Below are 22,390 nucleotides of genomic sequence, written 5' to 3'. Positions count from 1 at the left end.
GAAGAAGAAACACCCTCCTCCACAATGGGTTTCATTTAATATGAGTGACTCAGTAGTAACGCAACATATTGTTAAAAATGTCAGTCAGTATTCAGCAGTATTATGTCTGTATTATTGTTTCTACTGAGTAAGTGCATTTCAGAAATGGTTTTCTAATTATTTTTAGGAAATTTGGGATGTGAAAAATAGAATTATGAACACCAACAAATGGACATCTTTTATATTTTATTATTTGAAATGAATCATCTGTCATGTACACCACTAGAGTACACTGAAAAAAATTACCTGTGGGATTAACATAAAAAAAATGTACATTGGTTGCACGCAATTAAGTTATGTTTTGTCAACCTTCGTTTTTTATGTTCCAATTGCATACAATTATTTATACATAAAAACCGTGTCCGATAAATAAAACTCAGTTAAGGTTGATCTCACTGTATGTACTGTACATTTTTTTTTCAAAGCAACCAACAAAAACATTTTGAACAATGACCTGTATTTTTCAAAACAGCATACAGCTGTAACAGCAGTCCAGATGATACATGACTCCTCTGAATGCATCTCTTGAAAAACCAAAATGTACCTCACAAACATCTGCTGGATCCTGAATTCAACATTCTAGGGCCTATGACAAATATAACACTGAATTTGAAATCTCTTTCACGCCTCACTAATACTTACACTGTGGAAAACAGGGCATTAGAATATAGTTATCCTTCTTTCAGCCTGCAAACAATCAGATCCTACAGAGAATCCTTCTTATTATATACAATGTGCACTTATTTTTGTAAATTTATTGAACTTCTTTCTTTGAAATAAGAGCAATATTGGGCAGACGATAGTTTACATCCATACAATATCCTCTTGCAAATATTAGAAGAAATACGTGATAACATAAAAATTACAATACCATCTCTTTACATCATCATATACAGCTACTATACTCTATGCACAGTCTTTGATGACCGTGAACTCAACTCACATTGCTATGTGTTTAAATTACATTCTGGTCAGTCATTTCTCAGTACATACAATATGTAGCTAAATGAATTTGTGTTTATGAGCATGGAGACATTTCTCCATTCAGACCATAAAATGAATACCATGACTTACCTGGGTGATCCCAGCTATCCTGCTTACCAGATTGGGCAAAGCCTAGCACTATTCATTTGTATACAAGGGAAACCTGGGGGTTGCACCTGACTCACAAGTTTATCAGGCTAATGCACTTAACTCTGTCCCAGTTCTTAGGCTACTTTAACAGGAAACTCGTCTCCTTGCTCAGGGCTCAGGGTAGTGTAGATGACAGTGGGCTCCAAGACTCTAGGGCAAAGTGGAGGTGGTTCATATGGTGTTTGATTGTCTTTGTTTCTGAATTGCTTGTAGACTCGTGGGTCCTGGACCACATAGGTTGACGAGGAGGAGTAAAAAACCAGGCCCAAGATAATAATGAAGAATGACAACAGATAGAGACCCGAGAACTGAAACACAGAGACAGAGCTATCATGTGACGTTCAATATATGCATACATGCAATATTTTATTTTCAACCTATTCTAAAACTAATGTAAAGATGCACATTTCTTTTAGGATAATGCTGATTAATAACAGTTCATCGGGATTGGTTGTCCTGACTTGTCTTTTATTTAAATCTTATTTAAAGTCTCATAAAAATCTATTATATTTGTCTTTATTTGATAGTGCATGGTAGAAAATGTAGGGAATCAGTATTATCCAAGAAGGCAGTGTCAAAGTGAGATCTCTGCTGCTGGTATTAACACTATATTGCCAAAAGTATTCACTCACCAATCCAAATCACCAAATTCAAGTGTCCCACTTACGGTGCTTTCATGGCCACTGCTTCTACAAACATTTGTGAGAGAATGGGTCACTCTCAGGAACTCGGTGAATTCCAGTGTGGTGCCATGGTAGGATGCTACCTATGCGACAAGTCTAGTTCTGAAATCTCCTTGCTACTAAATATTCCAAAGTCAAGTGTAAGTGGTATTATAACAACTTGGAAGTGACTGGGGAAGACGGTAACTTATTCACAAATTGGTGGTGTCAGCAGATGCTGATGCATATTTCTAGAAATGTATTAAAGCCCCCAAAAGATGACTATCCAGAGCTGGGACCAGGAAGCAGAGTTGCAGTGCTAAAAGCCTCTATGCAGCTTCTCTCCTCCCGTTATCTCCCCAAAAACCCATCCCCTTAGAGACTGTATCTGCTCCCAGTCCAACAAAAAACAAACCAAAACTCAGCAAAAGACAACTTAAACATAAACAAATCACAAAGAAAGACCAATTTAGTATCTATAACTGCACCAACGAGTAAAACTGTTAAATGTGGATCATTAAGCATTAGGTCTGTCTTTCTGAGCCCAGGCTAGAAAACAATTTAATAATTGATCAGCATATTGATGTACCCTGCGTTACAGAAAACTGGTCAAATGAATCAACACCCCTGAGTTATACTAGCTCAGAATCCTCAAAGCACAAGACGAGGAGGAGGAGCAGCAGCCGCAATATTCCACTCCTGCTTATTAATCAACCAAAGACCCAGACAGAGTTTTAATTCATTTAAAAGCCTGATGCTTAGCCTTCTTCACCCTAACTGGAAAACTCAAAAAACAGTTTTATTTGTTATCTATTGTCCACCCTAGCCCTTACTGATTTAGTTTTCAGTTCAGATAAAATAATTATATTGTGGGTGATTTTAACAACCATGTAGATGCTGAAAATAACAGCATAAACATTGCATTTAATCTGTTATTAGACTCAATTGGCTTCTCTCAAAATTTAAAAGAACCCACCACCACTTTAATCACACTCTAGATCTTGTTTTAATATATTGCATAGAAACTTTACATTTAAAAGTGTTTCCAGAAAACCCTTTCTTGTCTGATCATTTCCTAATAACATTTAAATTTAGATTAATGGATTACACAGCAGTAGGGGAATATCAGAGTAGATGTCTTTTTGAAAGTCTGGTAAGTACGGAAAGAATTCCTCCACCGTTCTCTTCAATGTTATATACCAACACAGAGAGCAGCTAGCTAAATTCTACTCCCACAGTGGTCGATTATCTCGTTAATAATGTTACATCTTTGGTCAGTATGACCCTGGATACTCTGGCTCCTCTGAAAAAGATAACTTAGCTCTGTTGAGCTTTAACATTAACTAGTAATAACTAGTAGAATCTTCCCATTGAATTTTTTTTTTGTGTTTTCCTTCCTCTGGGGAACTAAAAGTACCCACCAAAAAACACATGACATATCAATGGAAAGCATAGGATGTCCTCTCTTTAGTACATCAGTACTTAGTAAGGTACACTACAGGTCAAAAGGTTCAGAACACCCCAATTTTTCCAGTTATTTCTTACAATTCAAGTCGTTCAAGTCTAATGAATGGGTAAGTGGTGAACTGCCAGAGGTTAAAAAAGGTAAGGTTACCAAAAACTGAAAGATAATGTTTATTTCAGAATTATACAAAAATGCCTTTTTCAGGGAACACAAAATGGGTTAACAATTTAAAGCTGTTCTGCAGCAATAGAGGCTCATCAAGCCTTGAAAGCTGTTCATACTAATTCCTACAGCTGTTCCAACCTTTCACTCTGAACACTCTGACAGGAAGAGGTCTGACAGACCCAAAGCCACAACTGATAAACCACAACAGAAAAAAGAACAAGATGGTAAGCTTGAAAACATGGAATGGCCAGCACAGTCTCCAGACTTAAACCCCATCAAGGTGGACAAAAGAGTGAAAGCAAAGTAACCTACAAGTGCCACACATTTATGGGAACTTGTGCAACAGTCTTCCTTAGATAGTTAGATAGTTAGTTTTTGTTAATTTATGTTGTAATTCATGTTAGGTCAGTCTGTCTTGTCTCTGCTAGCCAGCTAACTAGGCCTCTTAGTTAGCTAGTTTAGTGTTTTCTGTTTATTTATGTTGTAAATTTATGTTGCATGTAGCAGCTTGGTCCTGGAGGAACGTTGTTTCGATTCACTGTGTACTAACTGTATATGGTTGAAGTGACAATAAAGCCAACTTGACTTGAAAACTTGAAAAAAAAACCAAAAAAAAAAAACAGATATGGGAAGAACTTTCTGACAAATATTTGATTGTATTGTAGAAAGAATGCCACAGGTGTGTTCAGCTGTTATATCTGCAAGGGTGGCTACTTTGACGAGTCAACAGTTTAGAATACTTATTTGTACTGTGCTTTCCTTTCAGAGTTCAATCAGACATTAAACTGGATAATTTTCAATAACAAACTGGACAAATTGACTGGCAGTGTAGCTCAAATAAGTCAAAAGATTTTGACCAAAATCAGACCTCATGTTATCTTAAATACCTTAGGTACCTCATAGTACCATATCACCCCAACAGCCCCAATCACTCTCACACTGGAAACTTACTTGTTGTTCCTAGGGTATTTAAACGTAGAATGGGAGGCAGAGCCTTCTTTCAGGCCCCTCTTCTATGAAACTACCTCCCAGCTTGGATTTGGAAGACAGACACTATCTCTAACTTAAGATTAGGCTAAAGACTTTCCTTTTTGACAAAGCTTATAGTTAGGGCTGGACCAGGTATCCCTGAATCCTCCCTTAGTGATTGCGCCATAGGCCCAGTATTTCTCCTTCTCTCAACCCTTGTCACTCACTATGTGTTTATACACCACTCTGCATTTAATTAAGCATTATTATTCATCTCTTTCTCCCTTCCACAGCATTTTTTTGTCCCGTCTTTCTCACCTCTATAAGTTGCAGCAGATGACCTTCCTAAGCTTGCTTCTGGTGGAAGTTTCTTTCTGGAGGTTAAAAGCTTTTCTTTCCACTGCCACCAAAGTGCTTGCTCATAGGAGGTCATCTGATTGTTGGGATTTTCTCTACATTATTGTAGGGTCTTTACTTTAAAATATTAAGCACCTCGAGGCAACTGCTGTTGTGATTTGGTGCTATATAAATAAGATTGAATTGAATTGAAATATGGTGTGGGGGTGTTTTTCAGGAAGTGAGCTTAGCCCCTTAGTTCCCAGGAACTCTTAATAGTTCAGCATACCAAGACATTTTAGACAATTTCATGCTCCACACTTTGTGTATTTGCGATCATTCTCTTGCTTATACATCCACCTTCATTTTATCATCATCATCCTGGTAGATGGCAGCAGCTTTTTATCATGATCGTCTCAATACATGTTTTCTTCAATTACATGAAGCATACCAGTGCTCTATGCTGAAAAACAGCCCCACATCATGAGGTTCCCACCTCCAAACTTCGGTGTTGGGATGGCGTTTTTGAGGTCATATACAATGTCTTGACTTCTTTTCATGTGTGGATTGTATGGGTTGTTACCGACATCTAGTGATATTTCATGTCAATAGCACCATTAAAAATATATTTACTAAGAACATAGATGAAGCGTTCAATACTTATTTTACCCCCTATACTGTGCTAAAACAATCATCTGACAAATAAACTCTCTAAAGGCATTATTTAAGCATTTCAGCTCCCAGTTTTGGGATTACCTGTTTTCCCTTCTAGTGGACATGGTTAATGGCAACTAAGCTATTGATAGTTTCTTATATGCTACAACTAAGCTACAACGTAAATAAATGTGGCATAAAGACCGTCAGTTACGAGACTTCCGATAAAAATTTACTATAAAAATTATTAATTTTTTTTCTAAGGTTGTAAGAAAACAGTTTCCAGAAAATCTGCTCAGTTTAAACTCTTAGGTGGCATTTTAAAATATGCTTTGACAAATTTTTACAACACATCTCAAGTTCTCAGCTTTGAAGATACATTTCTCATTATAGCATCACCGAATACAGTAAAGATAAACTCCGTTTTCCTTGTATTACTTCTGGAGCCTGTGTGAATGTCCTGCTGCCCATGTCACCAAACCCACTCACCCTCCACCATCAGACCTGTGCCACCTGCCTGCCAGCATAGCTCTTGCCTTTTTGTGTTCACCTCATCCATTCTTAACTTTATATCACTTTTTATGAGCAAAAAAATATTTCTAAGTGCCACAAGTATCATTAGCATTTTCATAAGTCACAACAGTGTACATCATTTATACCACAATGCAGTTCAGTTATTTTAGTTTTAATCAACTAAATCAATTAGTCTAGTCAAACTAAATAGTGCTTTACTCTTATATATATATCTTTTAAACTGCACATCATCACATAAATGATTCCTGGCAGTTGATTACCTTGTAGTGAAAGAGAAAGAGGCCACAGAAGAGACTGTAAAGGTCAGCTGTGAGCAGAGACAGATTGACTGAGGTGGCACTAGTCCTCTTCATCACAACAGGCATGAAGCTGTAAAGGCCAAACATGAAGGCACTGAAACCAACATAAAGAAGACCTGTGAACACACAAAGAGGTATCGTTTTTAATAGGATTTACTTTTATTTCATTATAAAGTGCTCAAATACAGTAGAGAAACTCTATATAAGAACCAGTCTATGTACCATTTACCATAAAAGTGGTTATTGTGATCTTATGGATCATGCTATGAGTTATTGCTAACTCTTCATTCCCAACCTACACTGTAGAGATGCAGAAAAACACATTTGTGTACCAACATTTTTTACATACTGAGGCATAGTCACAAGCCCTTTTCTCCAGACAAACCAAGGCAAAAAACTTTTATGGGATTTCCTAACACATTTTGTGTCTTTTTGTAAGTGAACAGGGTACTTCTCCAATATTTTTCATTTTAGTTCAGTTGTATTTATATTGAACCAAATCACAACAACAGGTGCCTCAATGTGATCTATATTTAAATTCTAGCCTGATTCTACTAGAGGTTTCTTTCTATTACAAGGGAGTTTTTTCTTCACAGAGTCTCTAAGTGCTTGCTCATAGGGGGTTGTCTGATTCCAATACTATGTGGTCTTTATCTTAAAATGAAGTGCCTTAAGGGACTTTTGTAAATAGTCTCTATACACATATACAGTTGAATTGAACTAACTTGAATGTGATTCCTGCCACTTTGACCAAGATCCATGTGAGCAGATCTGAGAATGAGAGGTTTCAGGGTGTTTTGCCTCCTCTTTTATGGCTGATGTACCTACCATCAAAATGCCATCTTGTGTGACTGGCAGCAGCCACTAGAGAGGGCTACCTTATAATGCAAGCATGTAGCTTGAAAATTTCTTCTCAGAAGCCCATCCCTTGATAAAGCACACTGGTTCCATCTCTGACTCTGTCACTTACAGAAGGGAGCTGAAGAGCGTGCAAATCTTTGAAGTCTTATTTGTGAGAAAGCTTGAGAAAGTCTGATAAAGTTTGAGAAACAAATGCTTTGACTTTTTATCCTTGAGTGATGGTTTCCCATGTTTTCCTAAGTGATGAGCTTCATTACATACTTCAATACGAGGACCCATGTGCTTGGAAGTGTGAGTAAATGCATTAACTGCATTTTCATTGACCTCTAGGTCAATACAGAGATGCTGTAGGTCAGCATCTCTGCAAAAAGCCACATCATCTGCAAAAAGCAGAGATGAGATCCTGAGAAAGTGAAAGCCTTCCACCACTTGGCTACGCCTAGAAATTCTGTCCATAAAAATAGTGAACAGAATCGGTGACAAAGGGCAGCCCTGGCGGAGCCCATCACCCACCAGGAACAAGTCCGACTTATTGCTGGCTATGCGGACCAAGCTCTTCGAAAGCGGTCGTATAAGGACTGAATGGCCCGTAGCAATGGGCCAGACACCCCATACTCCCGGAGCACTCCCCGCAGGACATCCCAATGTACATGGTCGAATGCCTTCTCCAAGTCCACAAAACACATGTAGACTGGTTGGGCAAACTCCCATGCACCCTCGAGTATCCTCAAGAGGATAAAGAGCTGGTCCAGTGTTCCATGACCAGGACGAAAACTGCATTGTTCCACCTGTATCCGAGGGTCAACTAACACACACACACACACACACACACACACACACACACACACACACAGTTGTGTGTGTGTGTGTGTGTGTGTGTGTGTGTGTGTGTGTGTGTGTGTGTGTGTGTGTGTGTGTGTGTTCAGAGTCACCTATCTGCCAGTTCCAGGATACTCTTAGAAGCTCTTTGTGTTCCATGATAGCCCTGCAACAAAGCATACACAGAGATTTAATAGCACTGGCTTATTTTTACAGAACCAGAGTTCCTTTAGGGTCTTGGTGCACAGTGGACAAAGAATGTTTATTCTAGTTTAGTATGGCCAAAACCACTTTCAGTGGTCCCAAAAAAGTTGATTCTGTTCATCTGGACGTAACATAACAATTTGCATATTAATGATCAAGAAACTGACCTCATGGCCCATTGTTTGCCAGTGGTGCTAGTTTCAGTCATTATACAAATGTACTCATTATACAGTTGGAGAAACCTGCAGTCAGCAGAGACTGAAGAAGTCACTTGGATGAGTGACAAAACGTTTCTCCCACTGAAAACACTATGTTCAAATGAACAGAATGAACCTTTTGGGATTTCCTTACCTGGATGATTGAGCATGCATCAAGACACTTTCAGTGGTCTTTCGCTTTTTGTGTAAAGGTTCAAATTGCAGATAAATGGGGTGGTTGTAGCTCAGGAGGGAGAGCAGGTAATCTGCATACCAACTGGAAGGTTTGGTGGTTTGATTCCTGGCTGCTCTATTGTGCATGCCATATATACTTGGGAAGATGCTAACCCCAAGTTGCTCTCTCCAATGCATATACTGGAGTATGAATGTTAGATAGAAAGCACTTACTTAGAAAACACATTAAAAAAGTGCTTGTGTGAATGGGTGAATAAGTTAAGTTGTATAAACTGGCTTGAGTGCTCAGGTGGAGTAAAAGAAGTTCTATATAAGAACTAGTCCATGTGCCTCAAAGTTTTAGATTTCATTTCCTGGTGAAAATTTGTCTAAAATACCTGAGCCTACCTATAAGTTACATTCAGAAAGTGTTGTTCTTACATCCTCTCACCATTTGTACCTGTAATGTACCTGTGTTATCATTATGCATTAATACTTAATTTTTTAAAGGTAAAATGTATTCTCTTAAAGGCTAATAACAAATGCTGTAAAATACACATAGTTCAGTTAAAAGTACAATATGTCTAAAATTTGATTAAATTTAAATTTAAATTTAGAAATTAAAGAAAACTACATCAAAACTGTGCTAAATATACCTAGCTTGTTACTTATTAAATTTTGACCACTTGCATTTATGAAGCATGTTTCTCCTCCACACAAACTCACAGCTGAATGCCGCTGAAGAAGGATCCAAATAGTCCCAACATGCCCAGGAATTCAACACGACTCAAGTTCTTTACAATAAACTCTTCGCATACATTGGATATTCCGTACAGCATAGCTCCTCCCAGAACTAGCAGATTCCCAAACAGCTTCTGCTCTCCTGGAAAGATTCAGGAAGAAAGAGAGGAGGAATCAACACTCACAAATGACCAAGAGACCCCAACAAACTCACAGCACCCACACATGCATGCACCCTTAGTGGGCCACAATAATGCATTCTTTATCATATCAAATTACCAGTGGATCTGTGCCTTGATGAGCTGCTTGCAATCAAATGTAAATTTGTTGAGTGTCATCTTTTAAGTATTTATGTGTACTTGACAGTGTGTACTTGGTACTTGCCAAAGCCTTGCTGTCCACCAAGAAGAATGTCAGCTCCTACAATGCAGCCAATGCCAAGCAAACATAGACCTGTCCCGACAAAATGGACAGTCTTGTATCTCACTAGGAGAAAGAACCAGGACAGCAGCAATACCACTGGGATGACAAAACAGTCTAAGAGCTGAGAGAAAGAATCGTGCACAGAGAAAAAAATAAACAGGTTGATGATTTCTTTTTCGTTCACACCGGAAGTGTTGTTTCATTCTAATCAGACTTATCTTTTTGTTACTGTTGACTAGTGGCTCCATTACTGTGTATTCTAAACAATGCAATAAGTGATTTCAGTAGAGTTCCTAGTGGTCTGTCAATGCAGATTAGATCCGCATCACTGTCAGAGGATACCAATTTAATGTTTAAGAGACCCAAAGATTAATAATCAAATAGAATAGAACAGAATAGCCCTTTATTGTCATTGTAGATGTACAATGAAATTGTGGGTGACCCACACAAACTGCAGGAATATAATATAAATAGTAAGACTGCAGGAATAATTATTCATCCATCCATCTTCTTCCGCTTATCCGGATCTGGGTCGTGGGAGCAGCAGCCTAAGCAGAGAAGTGTCCATTTGAGCAGGTGGGTGTAGCTGGTGTGGATCCCTGCCTCCTGTAACCACCTTGGGGCGGGCCTACCATTCTCTCAACTGGACAGCGCACCTAGAGTTAGATCTGGACAATCAATGGAGGCTATTTATGGCCAACTTCACTGTCACCTCACCGCCAGTTCGGCAACCCACCTAAGCTGGTAACAGGCTCAAAGGCCGTTAAAGTTTCCATTTATGACACCCCATACTCCTGAAGCACCTCCCACAGGACACTACCAGGGACATAGTCTAATGCCTTCCACAAGTCCACAAAGCAGCTTGTCCAGTGTTCCACGACCAGGATGAAAGCCGCATTGTTCCTCCTGTATCCAACTACGGACTCTCCTTCACATCTCCTTCACATCACCCATCATTGAATCATACTTTTATTATCTCTGGCTCTCTTCCGCAGCATATGATTTTTCTTGTCTTCTTTCCCTCTCCAGAACCAGTCTCGGCAGATGGCCGCCCCTCCCTGAGCCTGGTTCTGCTGGAGGTGTCTTCCTGTTAAAAGGGAGTTTTTCCCTCTCACTGTCGCCAAAGTGCTTGCTCATAGGAGGTCATATGATTGTTGGGTTTTTCCCTGTATGCATTATTGTAGGATCTACCTTACAATATAAAGCACCTTGAAGCAACTGTTGTTGTGATTTGGTGCTGTATAAATAAAATTGAATTCAACTGAAGTCGGCAGTGCTCCACTCGCACTATACACAGTGCAGGTAGAGCACCACTTTCCCCTCCTGAGTCGCGTAAACATATCGCAATATATATCGTGTATCATGAGAGGGCCAAAAAATATCTTGATATTAGATTTTCCTCTCATCACCCAGCCCTACTTTATTCTATACACTTTAAGCACTTTACATACCTTGCACCCTGTGCTAATTTAAAATCACTTATTACATTTCAAAGACATGCATGTCTTTGAAATTCAAAGACATGCATTTCTTTGAAATGTGGGAGGAAGCCAGAGTAACTAAATTCTGAACTGCAAATCCCACATATCCAACCAAGGACCTGCTTGCTCTGATGCAGCAACACCTAGCATGGCACCACCATGCCACACTGGCGAAGCAGAAGTCAAGGTATCCTGATTCTTCACTGATTTTCCATAATGGAACTCAAGGGCTTTTTTATTAAAAAAAAAAAACAAAAAACCTCAAACAAGCTTTGTACCATAAACATCAACATTATTTTGTCAGACTTCACAAAAACTCTATGGGTACTATGAGGACAGCTGGCTTTGATGTAATGTCTGCAAACACGCACAGAAGCACTCACACATACCAACCTGTACACTGGACAGTGTAGTGTACTGGTAAGCCCTAAGGACCAAATAGTTGGCCTCAATGTCTATGACACCCAGAATCATGTATTTCCACCAGCGCTGCATTAGAATGGCCAGCAAGTTCCCTTCCCCTGGTGAGAAACATAGAAAGGGACAAAAGGAAAGAATCTCACAACAGTATTCCAAACATAGGGACAAGAATTCACTCCATTACAGCACATGTGCACACACACACTCACACACAAAATCGTGTTTTCATATCTTAGTGGGGACATCTAATGCTTTCCCTAGCATCTTACCCTAACCATCACAAATGAAGGATAACCCTAACTGCTTAGCCTAAACCTAACCATAAACGTATTGTAACCCTGATACTAAAACCACATTTTGAGTGTCAAAAAGACTTCAAACTCTTGGGGACAGGCATTTTGTCCCCATAAGGGCTACTGGTCCCCACAAGTTTAGTAATATTCAAATTTTTGGTCCCCACAAATATATGTAAACATTGTGTACACACACACACACACACACACACACACACACACACAAAGTTACAAATGTCCTATTTAGTCAGTCAGCCAAAAATATTATTTTCTGTTTATATTTCGTGAAAATTGTGCAAGTAGTTTATACCATAAGATCAAATATGAAAGTCATTTCCACACTTTGTCATTATCAAATAAAGTTAGGATCTTGCAACACAGAAGTTTGCAACAAGTGACAGTGAGTCTTTCACATCAATGTGAAAGATCAACAGGACCCTAAGAGTCTTCATCAGGGACTCAATGGGGACGTGGCAGACAACACTAGAGGCCAACTTCAAAGTCATAGCACAAGTCGCCATCAAGTGCAGGATGTACCAAGAAGATGCTCTGTCCCCACTGCTGTTCTGCATAGGCCTGAACCCCCTCAGTGAGTTCATTAACAAGACTGGCTATGGATACCGACTATGGAATGGAGCAGTTGTCAGTCACCTCCTCTACATGGATGACATTAAGCTGTATGCCAAGAGTGAACAAGACATCGATTCACTGATCCACACCACCAGGATATACAGCAATGACATCGGAATGTAGTTCAGACTGGAGAAGTGTAGTCAGATGATAACAAAAAGAGGGGAAGGTAGTCAGAAGCTCTGAGCACAAGATCCATAGAGGCTGGGGTCTATCACACCAGGCAAGACCCGAGGCGCAGACTGTGTAAAGATGTCCCCGAGACAATCCAGCACATAACAGCAGGGTGCAAGATGCTAGCAGACAGGGCATACATGGAACACCATAACCAAGTGGCCGGCATAGTATACAGAAACATCTGTGCCGAATATGGCCTGGAAGTTCCGAGGTCAAAATGGCAAACTCCCCCAAGGGTGGTGGAGAATGACCGAGGGGCTTCCAGATACAGACGGACAAAATGGTGGTGGCTAACCAACCCGACATAGTGTTGGACAAGCAGAAGAAGACGGCCTTAGTGATAGATGTAGCAATACAGAAGGAAGGCATGAAGGAACATGAGAAGCTTGAGAAGTAACAAGGGCTCAGCGAAGAGCTCAAGAAGATGTGGAGGGTGAAGGTAACAGTGATCCCAGTGGTAATCGAAGTGCTCGGTGAAGTGACTCCCAAGCTAAATGAGTGGCTCTCATCAAAATAACTAATGTCCACTCTTATTGGAGTGGACTCTGACCACTAACCTCTAACTCAGCATCCTCATCCTCCTGGACCTTTCTCTAGCCTTCAACACCGGTTTCTCATCTAACTAACCGGTGCTTTACTCTCTTGCTTTCAGTCCTATCTCTCCAACACACAATAGTTTGTGAACAGTAAATGGACATAAAGCACTTTTCTACTGTATATACAGTTGGAGAAACCTGCAGTCAGCAAATATGAAAGTGCATATTTGCTGACTGCACAGACAGTTAGTTAGAAAGCACTTTATACAAGTGCTTTCTAACTAACATTGGCACACATGCATCAGAGTGCAACTTGGGGTTAGTATCTTGCCCAAGGATATTTAGGATTCAGACTGGAGGGTTTGAACAACCAATTAGCAGATGACCTGCTCTACCGCCTGAGCTACAGCCACCCAGTCTGTTACACGTCTACTCCAGTTAACCAAGATGTGCCTCAAGGTTCTGTGCTTGGATCCCTGCTCTTCATTTTGGTATTTATTTGCGAATCTAGTTTCATTTCAGCTTATCTGGTTAAATTCTGTCATGCCTAGGTTACAGTGTAAGTTCATGGCTTATCACGTTCCCCTTATGTCCCACCCCTGTGTTTAAGTCTCCCATATTGGTTAGTGTGTCTGTCTGTCATGTCTCATGTCTGCGTGGTTCATGTTGTCAAGCTCATGTCACGTCTGCGTCCTATTTATAGTTCCTGTTGTATTTTGAAGGGGTCTTGTGTTCCATGGTGTCATTAGGTTCATTCTAGTCAGCTGTTTCCTCATGTGTCTCCACTTCCATTGATCTCCTCGTTTGTGTATTTAAGCCCTCTGTCTTCTTGACTTCAGTGTCTTGTGTCTGTGCTACCCACATCATCTCACAGTTTTCATAGTTATCTTGTTAAAAATCATAGTGAGAATCATAGTTTAAAGTCATAGTTAAAATTTGCCCAGTGTAAATTTCGGTTTTCTCTCATTTTGCCTTGTCTTATGTTTGTGAGTTTCAGCCCCAAAATAAAGGCTTGCTTTTTGTTCAAGTTTAGTTTTGGTTCCTCATCTGTGTCTCCACCTGGGTCCTCCTCACACACTCCACACAGTCTGTCTCCGCAGGCTGTGACAATATTAACATAAAAACAAAACATAAAACAGGCCTGATGGTACTCAAACTGAACATGAATTAAAAGTCAACACAAAAAAGACTGTATAGACCCTGGTATTCATTGACATAGACAGTTGCCTCATCTTCATTATTATCATTCTTATTATAATTAGATAGCTAGATAGAATATTGATATTGATTTATGCACTCACACATCTTAGCTTGTGGCTTTACCTTGCTTGACTGCCAACGTGGTAGTGTACACCAGAAACAGCAGGATGTAGTTGAGGAAGCTCTGAAACACTGGAGTGTTAGCGTGAAAGTCATTCGCCAGGTATTTGCTTGTCAGACCTAAAGCGCAAATTAACAAGGACAGGACCTGACCCAGGGCCAAGGTCACCAGCAGGTCCCTGTGGAGGACAGCACACACGGACAAAAAGTCAGTTTTATGACTGAGCATGAATGGCAAGGATTATTATAATCATAAGGCAATAATATACTCTAACGTTCTCTGCTTGTTACATCATTCTCTGTCATAAGAGATGACTTATAAAATTAAATACCTGAAATCATACTTACTAATGCAATAACCGTTTTTGGCCACCAGGAGTACTTGAATGTACCAAGAAGCACACAGTGACCCACAATATTTTGTCAAAAGTATACGCTTGTCCGCCTTCACAAGTATGTGAACTTTTTTTAAAAAGAAAACCTGTCCTGCAGTCAGTATTGTGATCTGAGTGCACGGTGGTGCCGAACACATTTTGCCTTTGCAACAACAGCTATACAGAATCTCTATAGGCTCCTCTTGTTCATGTGAATCTTTTATCTGTTTGTTTGTTTGTTTGTTTGTTTTTGTTTTATTTCAGACATTACATTATATGTGGAATAGTACAATGATGTCTAAGGCAAGACAGGCAAGACACCAAAACAATAAAAAAAAAAATACAACAAGTGGGGAGGTAGAAACAAATAGACAAAAACAGACAAAATAGTTTGTTTGAAACAAACAAGAATTCCTTTCACTGGAGCTTGTAAAAACAACCCCAGACCATAATACCCAGTTTACACCAACCACTGCATCCAATGCTTTATATTGTACTTAGTGATGTAATGCTTAAATGTAGCTGCTCGGCCATGGAAACCAAAAATGATCATCACTTGATATCTTACTGTTTGTGTCTGATAAGGTTGTCCACTGTTGGAATGACAGAGAATGAATCAAAACAGTACAAGGAAGGCAGCTAAAAATTAGAAGTAGAATAGAATAGAATTAGAATTGAACTTACCATAAAGCTATGTAAAACTGAAATGGTCCTCCTCCACCAAGACAGAAATAACTATTTGTGCAATAATTACCAAGAGGATGTTGATTAAACTTGGTGGAGATGTGGGACATGAGAAAAGGAAGAACCTATTGAACCCATTCGATTACTTTCCGCATCTTGCAAAAGAAGGATCAACTTAAGCCTTTCTGTAGGTTACTACAAGTGACTCTTTCACTTTGTCACGTTGTTTTCACAGCTGAAACGTTGATGTGTTGCACATATAAATTCGAGCTAGTTTAAGCTAATAGACGACACCAATATAGGAGAAACATTCAACATTATGCACTCCACACTGTATATAAATGCCACTTGTTTTGCACATATTCAACTCTGTATATTTTATATATTTTATTATTATTATTATTATTATTATTATTATTATTATTTTACTATTTAATTTGTAAAAATGTGTATACACACACACACACACACACACACACGTAGGAAAATATTTAGTATACACATCCAGAAATGCATACACTATTATATATTGTACATATATTTATTAGTTTCAGGTTGGCCATTCTTGTATTTTGCTCGTTTGTGTTGTTGTGTTTGCACATCTCTGTTGCTTGTGGGGCTCGCACACAAGAATTTCACTCGCATGTGCTGTGCCAGTGTGCCTGCACATGTGATGTGACAATAAAAAAAGTGATTTGAGTGATTTGAAATATGCTTTCTCTTTCTAGTCCCTGTCAGTACTCTCGCTGCAGCATTTTGGATTAACTGAAGGCTTTCCAGGGAGTTTTTAGGACATTCTAATAATAACGAATTACAGTAATCATGCCTAAAAATAATAAATCCATCTACTAGTTTTTCAGCGTCACTGTGAACAGGGATATTTATAATTTTGGAGATGTTTCGAAAATGGAAGCGAGCAGTCCTACATATTGGTATTGGTAGGCATGTAGTAGGCAAATACAAAGGGAGTTTGAAGGATGCAGTGAGTGAGGCCAATGAGTAGAGGTGACGGAGGCTTTAGCAGACACGGGGACTGGACAGCAGCAATTTAGCGGAAAGATAAACGCAGCACGGCAGCAGACACCGACCCAACACAACTTGTCTAGCCCTGGACACCAACATAAAACGAAATGTATTATAAATGTATTAACGCTCCTTCTCGAATGCTTTACCCTCCACACACACAGCTCTTTGCACGATGCTACGATGACATCTGTTGCTCAGTATGCAGCAGAATCTGACGGGTGTGATGGAGAGCCTGTGTTTGGAGCGCAGAGTGAATGTAAATTGTTCAGCGCCATCACGATCATCTTACCTCGTCAAGACCTTTCTGATCCGCTGGTAAAGGCTTGCGGTGCCCGTATCTCTGGGAACACCCTGTACTGTCGACACAAAAGAAATCATTCTTTTACCGAGCGTGCGGATATCAGCGCATTGTGCTCGGAGGAGTACCGGAGGAGAAGGAGGGGCGTCGGCAGAGAAGCTGCGGAGCTACTGGTCTCCGTCCCGCGGGCAGCAGTGCACAGGTTGCAATGCACTTCGCAGGTGATACAAAAGCAACGACGCTGTTTCTACTTCTGAATTTAGAAGTAGAAAATTAGAGATCATCCAGGAGCTGACCTCTAACTGCATAAATCTTTTAAGATTTATTAAAAAGTTATTGGTGTGTGTCATCCGTCTTTGTGGACAGACAGAGCTCTTTATCTGCATAGTAATGAAAATATGCCTTCTAATAAGGGAAGCGTGTATAATGTAAACTGAATTGGTCCTGACATGGGACCCTGTGGAATTCCATAATGTGTGAAGAGGACTCTCCATCTCCGTGATCATATTAGATCTATTAAATGATTCAAACAAGTATAGCCCGGTACCTTTTAATGCCTACAGCTGGCGCTAATCGCTGTAATAAAATGTGATCAACTTTCGATCACTGCACAGAGGTCTAGCATGACAGGCAGAGATGAGTCCACAAGATCATTTGTAACCTTCACTAAAGCTGTTTCTATATTGAATGTAACCCTAGAGAGTTACTAAGGGTTTCAGTGTATTATGAGCAGAGATGGGACAGTAATGCATAATCTGATTACTTTTTTAAAGTAATGGGATTACTTTCTTGGAGACGTAACAGTAACGAATTACTTACTTATTGTAACAACCCTTTTGGGTTATAGCACCACTAGGGGGGTTGCCCTACTATTGTAGTAGCTATGGGAGTCTCCTAGGGGGTGTGTGAGTTGTTAGCGGCAGCCATTACATGCTGCTCGTGTTCTGTTCTCAGGATAGACCTCACCGTTGTAACGGCCTGGCACCGGCGACTACCGATCCCCGCACATGTATGTACGGACAGTGTAGAGCCGTGGAGACCTGGCTTGTATGGTCTTATGTTGCTGACAAGGAATAAAGGTCTGTTGTTTAATTTAACTGACTGGCTCCGTGTTATCCGGCTAACCTCCACACCACATGCCCGCTGGACCGGCTAGCCGCTCCTTCCTCGCCAGACTGCTGTTACATTATGAGTGAGGTTAGAATATTGCATTCATTATCAAGTTTTACTAAGTAAAATTACTGTGATGAGAAATAATAAAATAGCAGGTGTGATCTCCAGATGGTATGTGAAGCATTCATTGATAACATAGGCCAAGTCTAGGGTTGCCAACTCCCTGAAAAATAAACAAGGGACACCTCGTGGCCAGGGCCGGGCGACCCAGTTGTCTTCACCCTTCCCAGTGTGGTGAATTTTCTAGCTCTTTTTTTGTGTGTGAAATTATTTTTTTAACCATTTGACTTGAATTTGATTTAAGTAGATGTGTATTCTTTGTGATATGAACACATGTGAAACAAATGATCATTTAGCCATTTATTTTTTAGCTCAAAATGACAACATTAACACAGTAAAACAGGTCTCTTTCTTAAACAGAAGCCTGTCATGCTTAACTTTTGAGAATATAAGTAAATCTTTCTTTAAAAGAACTCTGTCCTGCTTAACTTAAAATAATAGAAAACAATAGAAAGAAAAATATTCTTGTAACAGTGCACATTTAGTGCATTTAGTACAATTGGCTTCAGTTGAGGTATTATTTCAGCTTTTCTAATGCTAATCAGCTGCTCCTGTTTGTAAACCCGCCTGTTCCCATGATTACGCATCATAACTCATCATCATTATTCATCTATGTATTACTTTTATGTATTAGTCATCAATTTGTTGTAATCATCCATCCTTGCAGTTGTTTATTACACAAAATAAATTATATTATCACACTTCTGGCCACATAGCGCTGATATTCATTGCACATGCCCATATTAACTTTTTCCAGCCAGGTGTTTTCCTTTTCCCATTCTTCCCTTTCTCTGAGGGGAACAAACATTGCTGCTCTAACGCTGGGCTTACACTGTGCGATTTTAGGCCCATTTTGAGACGATTTTTGAGTGATCGGACCGATTTTGGCCTTCATCGTGCGTCGTGTAGTATACGTGGGGTAACGAGAAGTGATTAACACCTCACGACCAGCTCCCGATCATCAATCGCTCGTGAGGGTGTCACCACAGGGGCTCACTGCTCACGCGCAAACACGTAAACACGTAAACGTTGGTGTAAAAGATGGAGCAGCACGGCAGTGCAGCGTGTGATCTGGACACAAGCGACGGAGGCACAACTTGGAGAACTTTGGAAAGCTCATCCGAGCCTTTTCGATGTGGCATCACAAAATTATCACGACCACAACAACCGTGAAAATAGTTGGATCGACACTGCTGCTCAGTCACAGCTGCCTGATCAATGTTTTTCATTAGCAATTTAGCAAAGTTGATGGTGGTGGTGTGTCTGTGTGAGTGAAAGACAGAGGAGGAGCCAGACATTCGAAACACCCGGGGCTTAGCCCTAAAGGGTAGTATGCATGTGGGATTTTTTTTTTTTTGAGGGGGGGTGTAGAAATGACTGAAAGATTAATAGGCTGTGTTTTGAGTTTTGTTCAAAAAAGAATGACTTCATATAGGGAAATATATATATCACACATGCAGGACACCTTAAACTAGTTTTTTAATTGAGCAGCAAGACAGAACGAAGTCGGGGCTGTATCAAGACACGAGGACTAAACCCCAATTCAACCAGACCCAGAACTGATCCAGAATTAAAACAGGACTACAACAGTTCAAAAGCAGGATTACTGAGGACTTAACCAAGACATAACCACAATCAGAACTAGATGATAGTAGCACTAAAAATCATCATAGACCTGCACTACACTTATTTATTTAATTCTACCAAAGTACAATATTTAGATTGAGAAAAGTTTATATAATTATTTAGCCTTGTTGTGCAAACAAGCCTGCAGAACTTAATAAATATAGAATTTGAAAAATAGCAAACCTAAAAAGAAACACTAGGTACGAGATACATGAGTACCTATGATACAGTGATACTTTTAGTAAGCAACCATTTGACTAACATGTATGTCTCACCTGCTCTTGTTCATCTCTGTTCTGTCCTCATTCTCCATCTCCCTCTCTGCTCCTCTCTCTCCCTCTTTGTGCTGACAATCATCAAATATACAGTTGAAACCAGATATTTACAAACTCTTCAGATCAAAACACAAACACTTTTTTAATTGTAACATCAAATCAGACTAAATGTTTATTTTTTTAGATTGATAAATATAAAAACATATTTGTTAACTTTAAGAGTAAAGAGAGAAACTGTCTGTGTTTTTTAATTGCAAATGGCACCAAATTGTATTCAAATTGAGCCACACTTATGGAGCTCCACGATTCTTTTCCTGGTGTTTTGGTTGACATCTCTTGATTTTCCCATGTCAAAGAAACAGGCTCTGTGTTTTGCCTTATATGCATCCACAGCTGTGCTACCAATTTACTCACATGGACTCTACTAACCTATCAGAAGCTTCTTCAGCTCAGAATGGAATCGTCTGGAGTTTTCTTATTAATTAACAATAAACTTAGTGTATATGTACTCCTAAATTTAATGAAAGTGATAAAAAATAGACAGCTCTGTCTCTCTTTATTCTGACATTTAACTAATTCAAAATATATTTCAATATTTATCTAAAACAAAAGTTTACTCTAAATTGATGTTGTACAGTAAAAATGTTTTATGTTTTCTCCCTAAAGTGTAAATATCTGGTTACAAATGTGAATATCCTGCTGTGTACTGAAATCCCTCTTGTTTTGCATAGAAATATACTGAACAACATACAAAGCATAATATATAAAATAACATTTACCTGAGTTTTTTCTTTGAAAGAACCCTCTAATGTCCATTCTTATATTTCAGTACATAACTGAAACCGAATTAGTCGGGGAGGGTAAGAACTGAAAATATGAAATAAACACACGTAAGCTAAGACTCTCTAAAAAATAGCATTTGTTCGGCTTTTCATTTCGCCATTTGTTGATTCACTTGAAGAGCAAGTAACGTAATATGGGTCAAGTGATCAGTTTGATATCAGTCTTTCGTGATGCACCGTCATATTTACATTATTTGTACGGTACGAATGATTTGCTTTGGTACCTGGTCAAACTTAAGCTCTCCTTAGTATGGCTGGCTCCGTCTCTCCAACAGCGCACTCACGGGGAGCAGCTCCCCCCGCCCCCTCGCTCAGTCGCTTAGTGCCTGAGCTCGGATCATACCAATATCAGGGGGGGATTCACGCACAGTCGTAAATTCCCACAGTGTGCACTATGTGCTTCGAATATTGTGTGTACTTTTTGTTTTATACAGTTGTCAGCCAGGCATCTATGAAAAAATTACACTCCAAAATACCCCGGGCTTCTGACAAAACAACCCGGGCTTAAGCCCCGTAAGCCACCCCCCCGCTCCGCCCCTGGTGAAAGACAGAGAGAGCGAGCGACAGATTTTCTGTTATAACCTTCATTTTATGGAGGCACAGTGTGCGCACTCAGGTCGCATCAGAGCATCGGGCGGTATAGTGTGAGACCTGCATCGTGACCTACCAACTTCTAACCCCTGCGAGTCAATTGTGCAGTTTGAGCAGGAGCTGAATAACGTGACTGAAAAAAATCGCACAGTGTTTGCCCAGCTTTAGGTGTACTGTCATCCGAGACTTGCACCGCAGTGTCGGCGTTTGTTTCCCTGTTGGCCATGCTTCTTGTTGTGGTCATCTGTTGTCTTCCGGTATTTTCTCTGTAAGCGACCTTTCCTCGACCAATGAGATGAGCGGTAATCTGAATTGTTATACTCGAATTGTCATAAGTGTGCTGTCAGCTCATTGGTCACAAAGCAGGAGAGGGGCTGGGAATTATGTTTTCAAACAAAGTGTTAATTCCATAAACATTTATAGACTACTTTTGATTCTCACTGTATTACGGGACAAAGTGCGTCCCTTATTAGCTCAATACGGGACGTGTGCTTTTGTTTCTAAATACGGGACGATTCCGTTTTTTAAGGGACGGTTGGCAACCCTAGCCAAGTCACCCCTCCACGATTTTTTGAAATGATTGGTCTGGGAAGAAAATTGTGTAGTTTGGCATTGCTCAGCTTCCTTAAGAATGGCTTCTTGGCAGCAACCATTTTACATGAGGCTTCGAAAACATATGGATCACCTGAAGGGTCAGATCCATCTCACGGGTCTTGTGCCAATACCTTGCAGGGTTTTTTCTGTTTCTATATCTCAAGGACATGGCAATACGTGCCTTGAGATGACTGTTGTGTTTTGGTGAAATAATAAAACTAAAATGCAAAGAATGCTAATATGCCAAGTTTTCAGTTAAAAACTTTTTTGATGCACAAATACTATTTGATGCCCATCAGAATGTCACCGTTGGC

At 39.8% G+C, this 22,390-nt stretch overlaps 1 protein-coding gene across 1 annotated transcript; it reads right to left on the bottom strand.

Annotated features, from left to right (window-relative positions):
* Positions 1-212: 212 nt before the first annotated feature.
* slc35f1 (solute carrier family 35 member F1) lies at positions 213-17,110 on the bottom strand. The gene is made up of 8 exons (XM_026143106.2): positions 16,907-17,110; positions 14,537-14,712; positions 11,551-11,678; positions 9,638-9,797; positions 9,239-9,395; positions 8,051-8,103; positions 6,219-6,373; positions 213-1,481 (listed from the first exon to the last, which is right to left on the bottom strand). The coding sequence occupies exons 1-8, from the start codon at positions 16,993-16,995 to the stop codon at positions 1,248-1,250; spliced, it is 1,152 nt and encodes a 383-aa protein (XP_025998891.1). The 5' UTR covers positions 16,996-17,110; the 3' UTR covers positions 213-1,247.
* Between the last annotated feature and the right edge of the window lie 5,280 nt (positions 17,111-22,390).

Source organism: Astatotilapia calliptera, chromosome 15 (genome assembly GCF_964374335.1).
Source record: "Astatotilapia calliptera chromosome 15, fAstCal68.1, whole genome shotgun sequence".
NCBI lineage: Eukaryota > Metazoa > Chordata > Actinopteri > Cichliformes > Cichlidae > Astatotilapia > Astatotilapia calliptera.
Note: the sequence above shows the minus strand (reverse complement) of the source record. Positions and strands in the feature narration are given on the sequence as shown.

Bases quoted from the DNA above. Each gene is read 5' to 3' on its own strand.
- slc35f1 (XM_026143106.2), bottom strand. From the start codon at position 16,995: ATGATTTCTTTTGTGTCGACAGTACAGGGTGTTCCCAGAGATACGGGC. The intron at 11,679-14,536 runs GTAAAGCCACAA...GTTTCTCACCAG, and splicing joins CACGTTGGCAGTCAAGCAAG to GGGAAGGGAACTTGCTGGCC. The intron at 8,104-9,238 runs GTGAGTTTGTGT...GCTTTGTTGCAG, and splicing joins TTCTTCAGCGGCATTCAGCT to GGCTATCATGGAACACAAAG.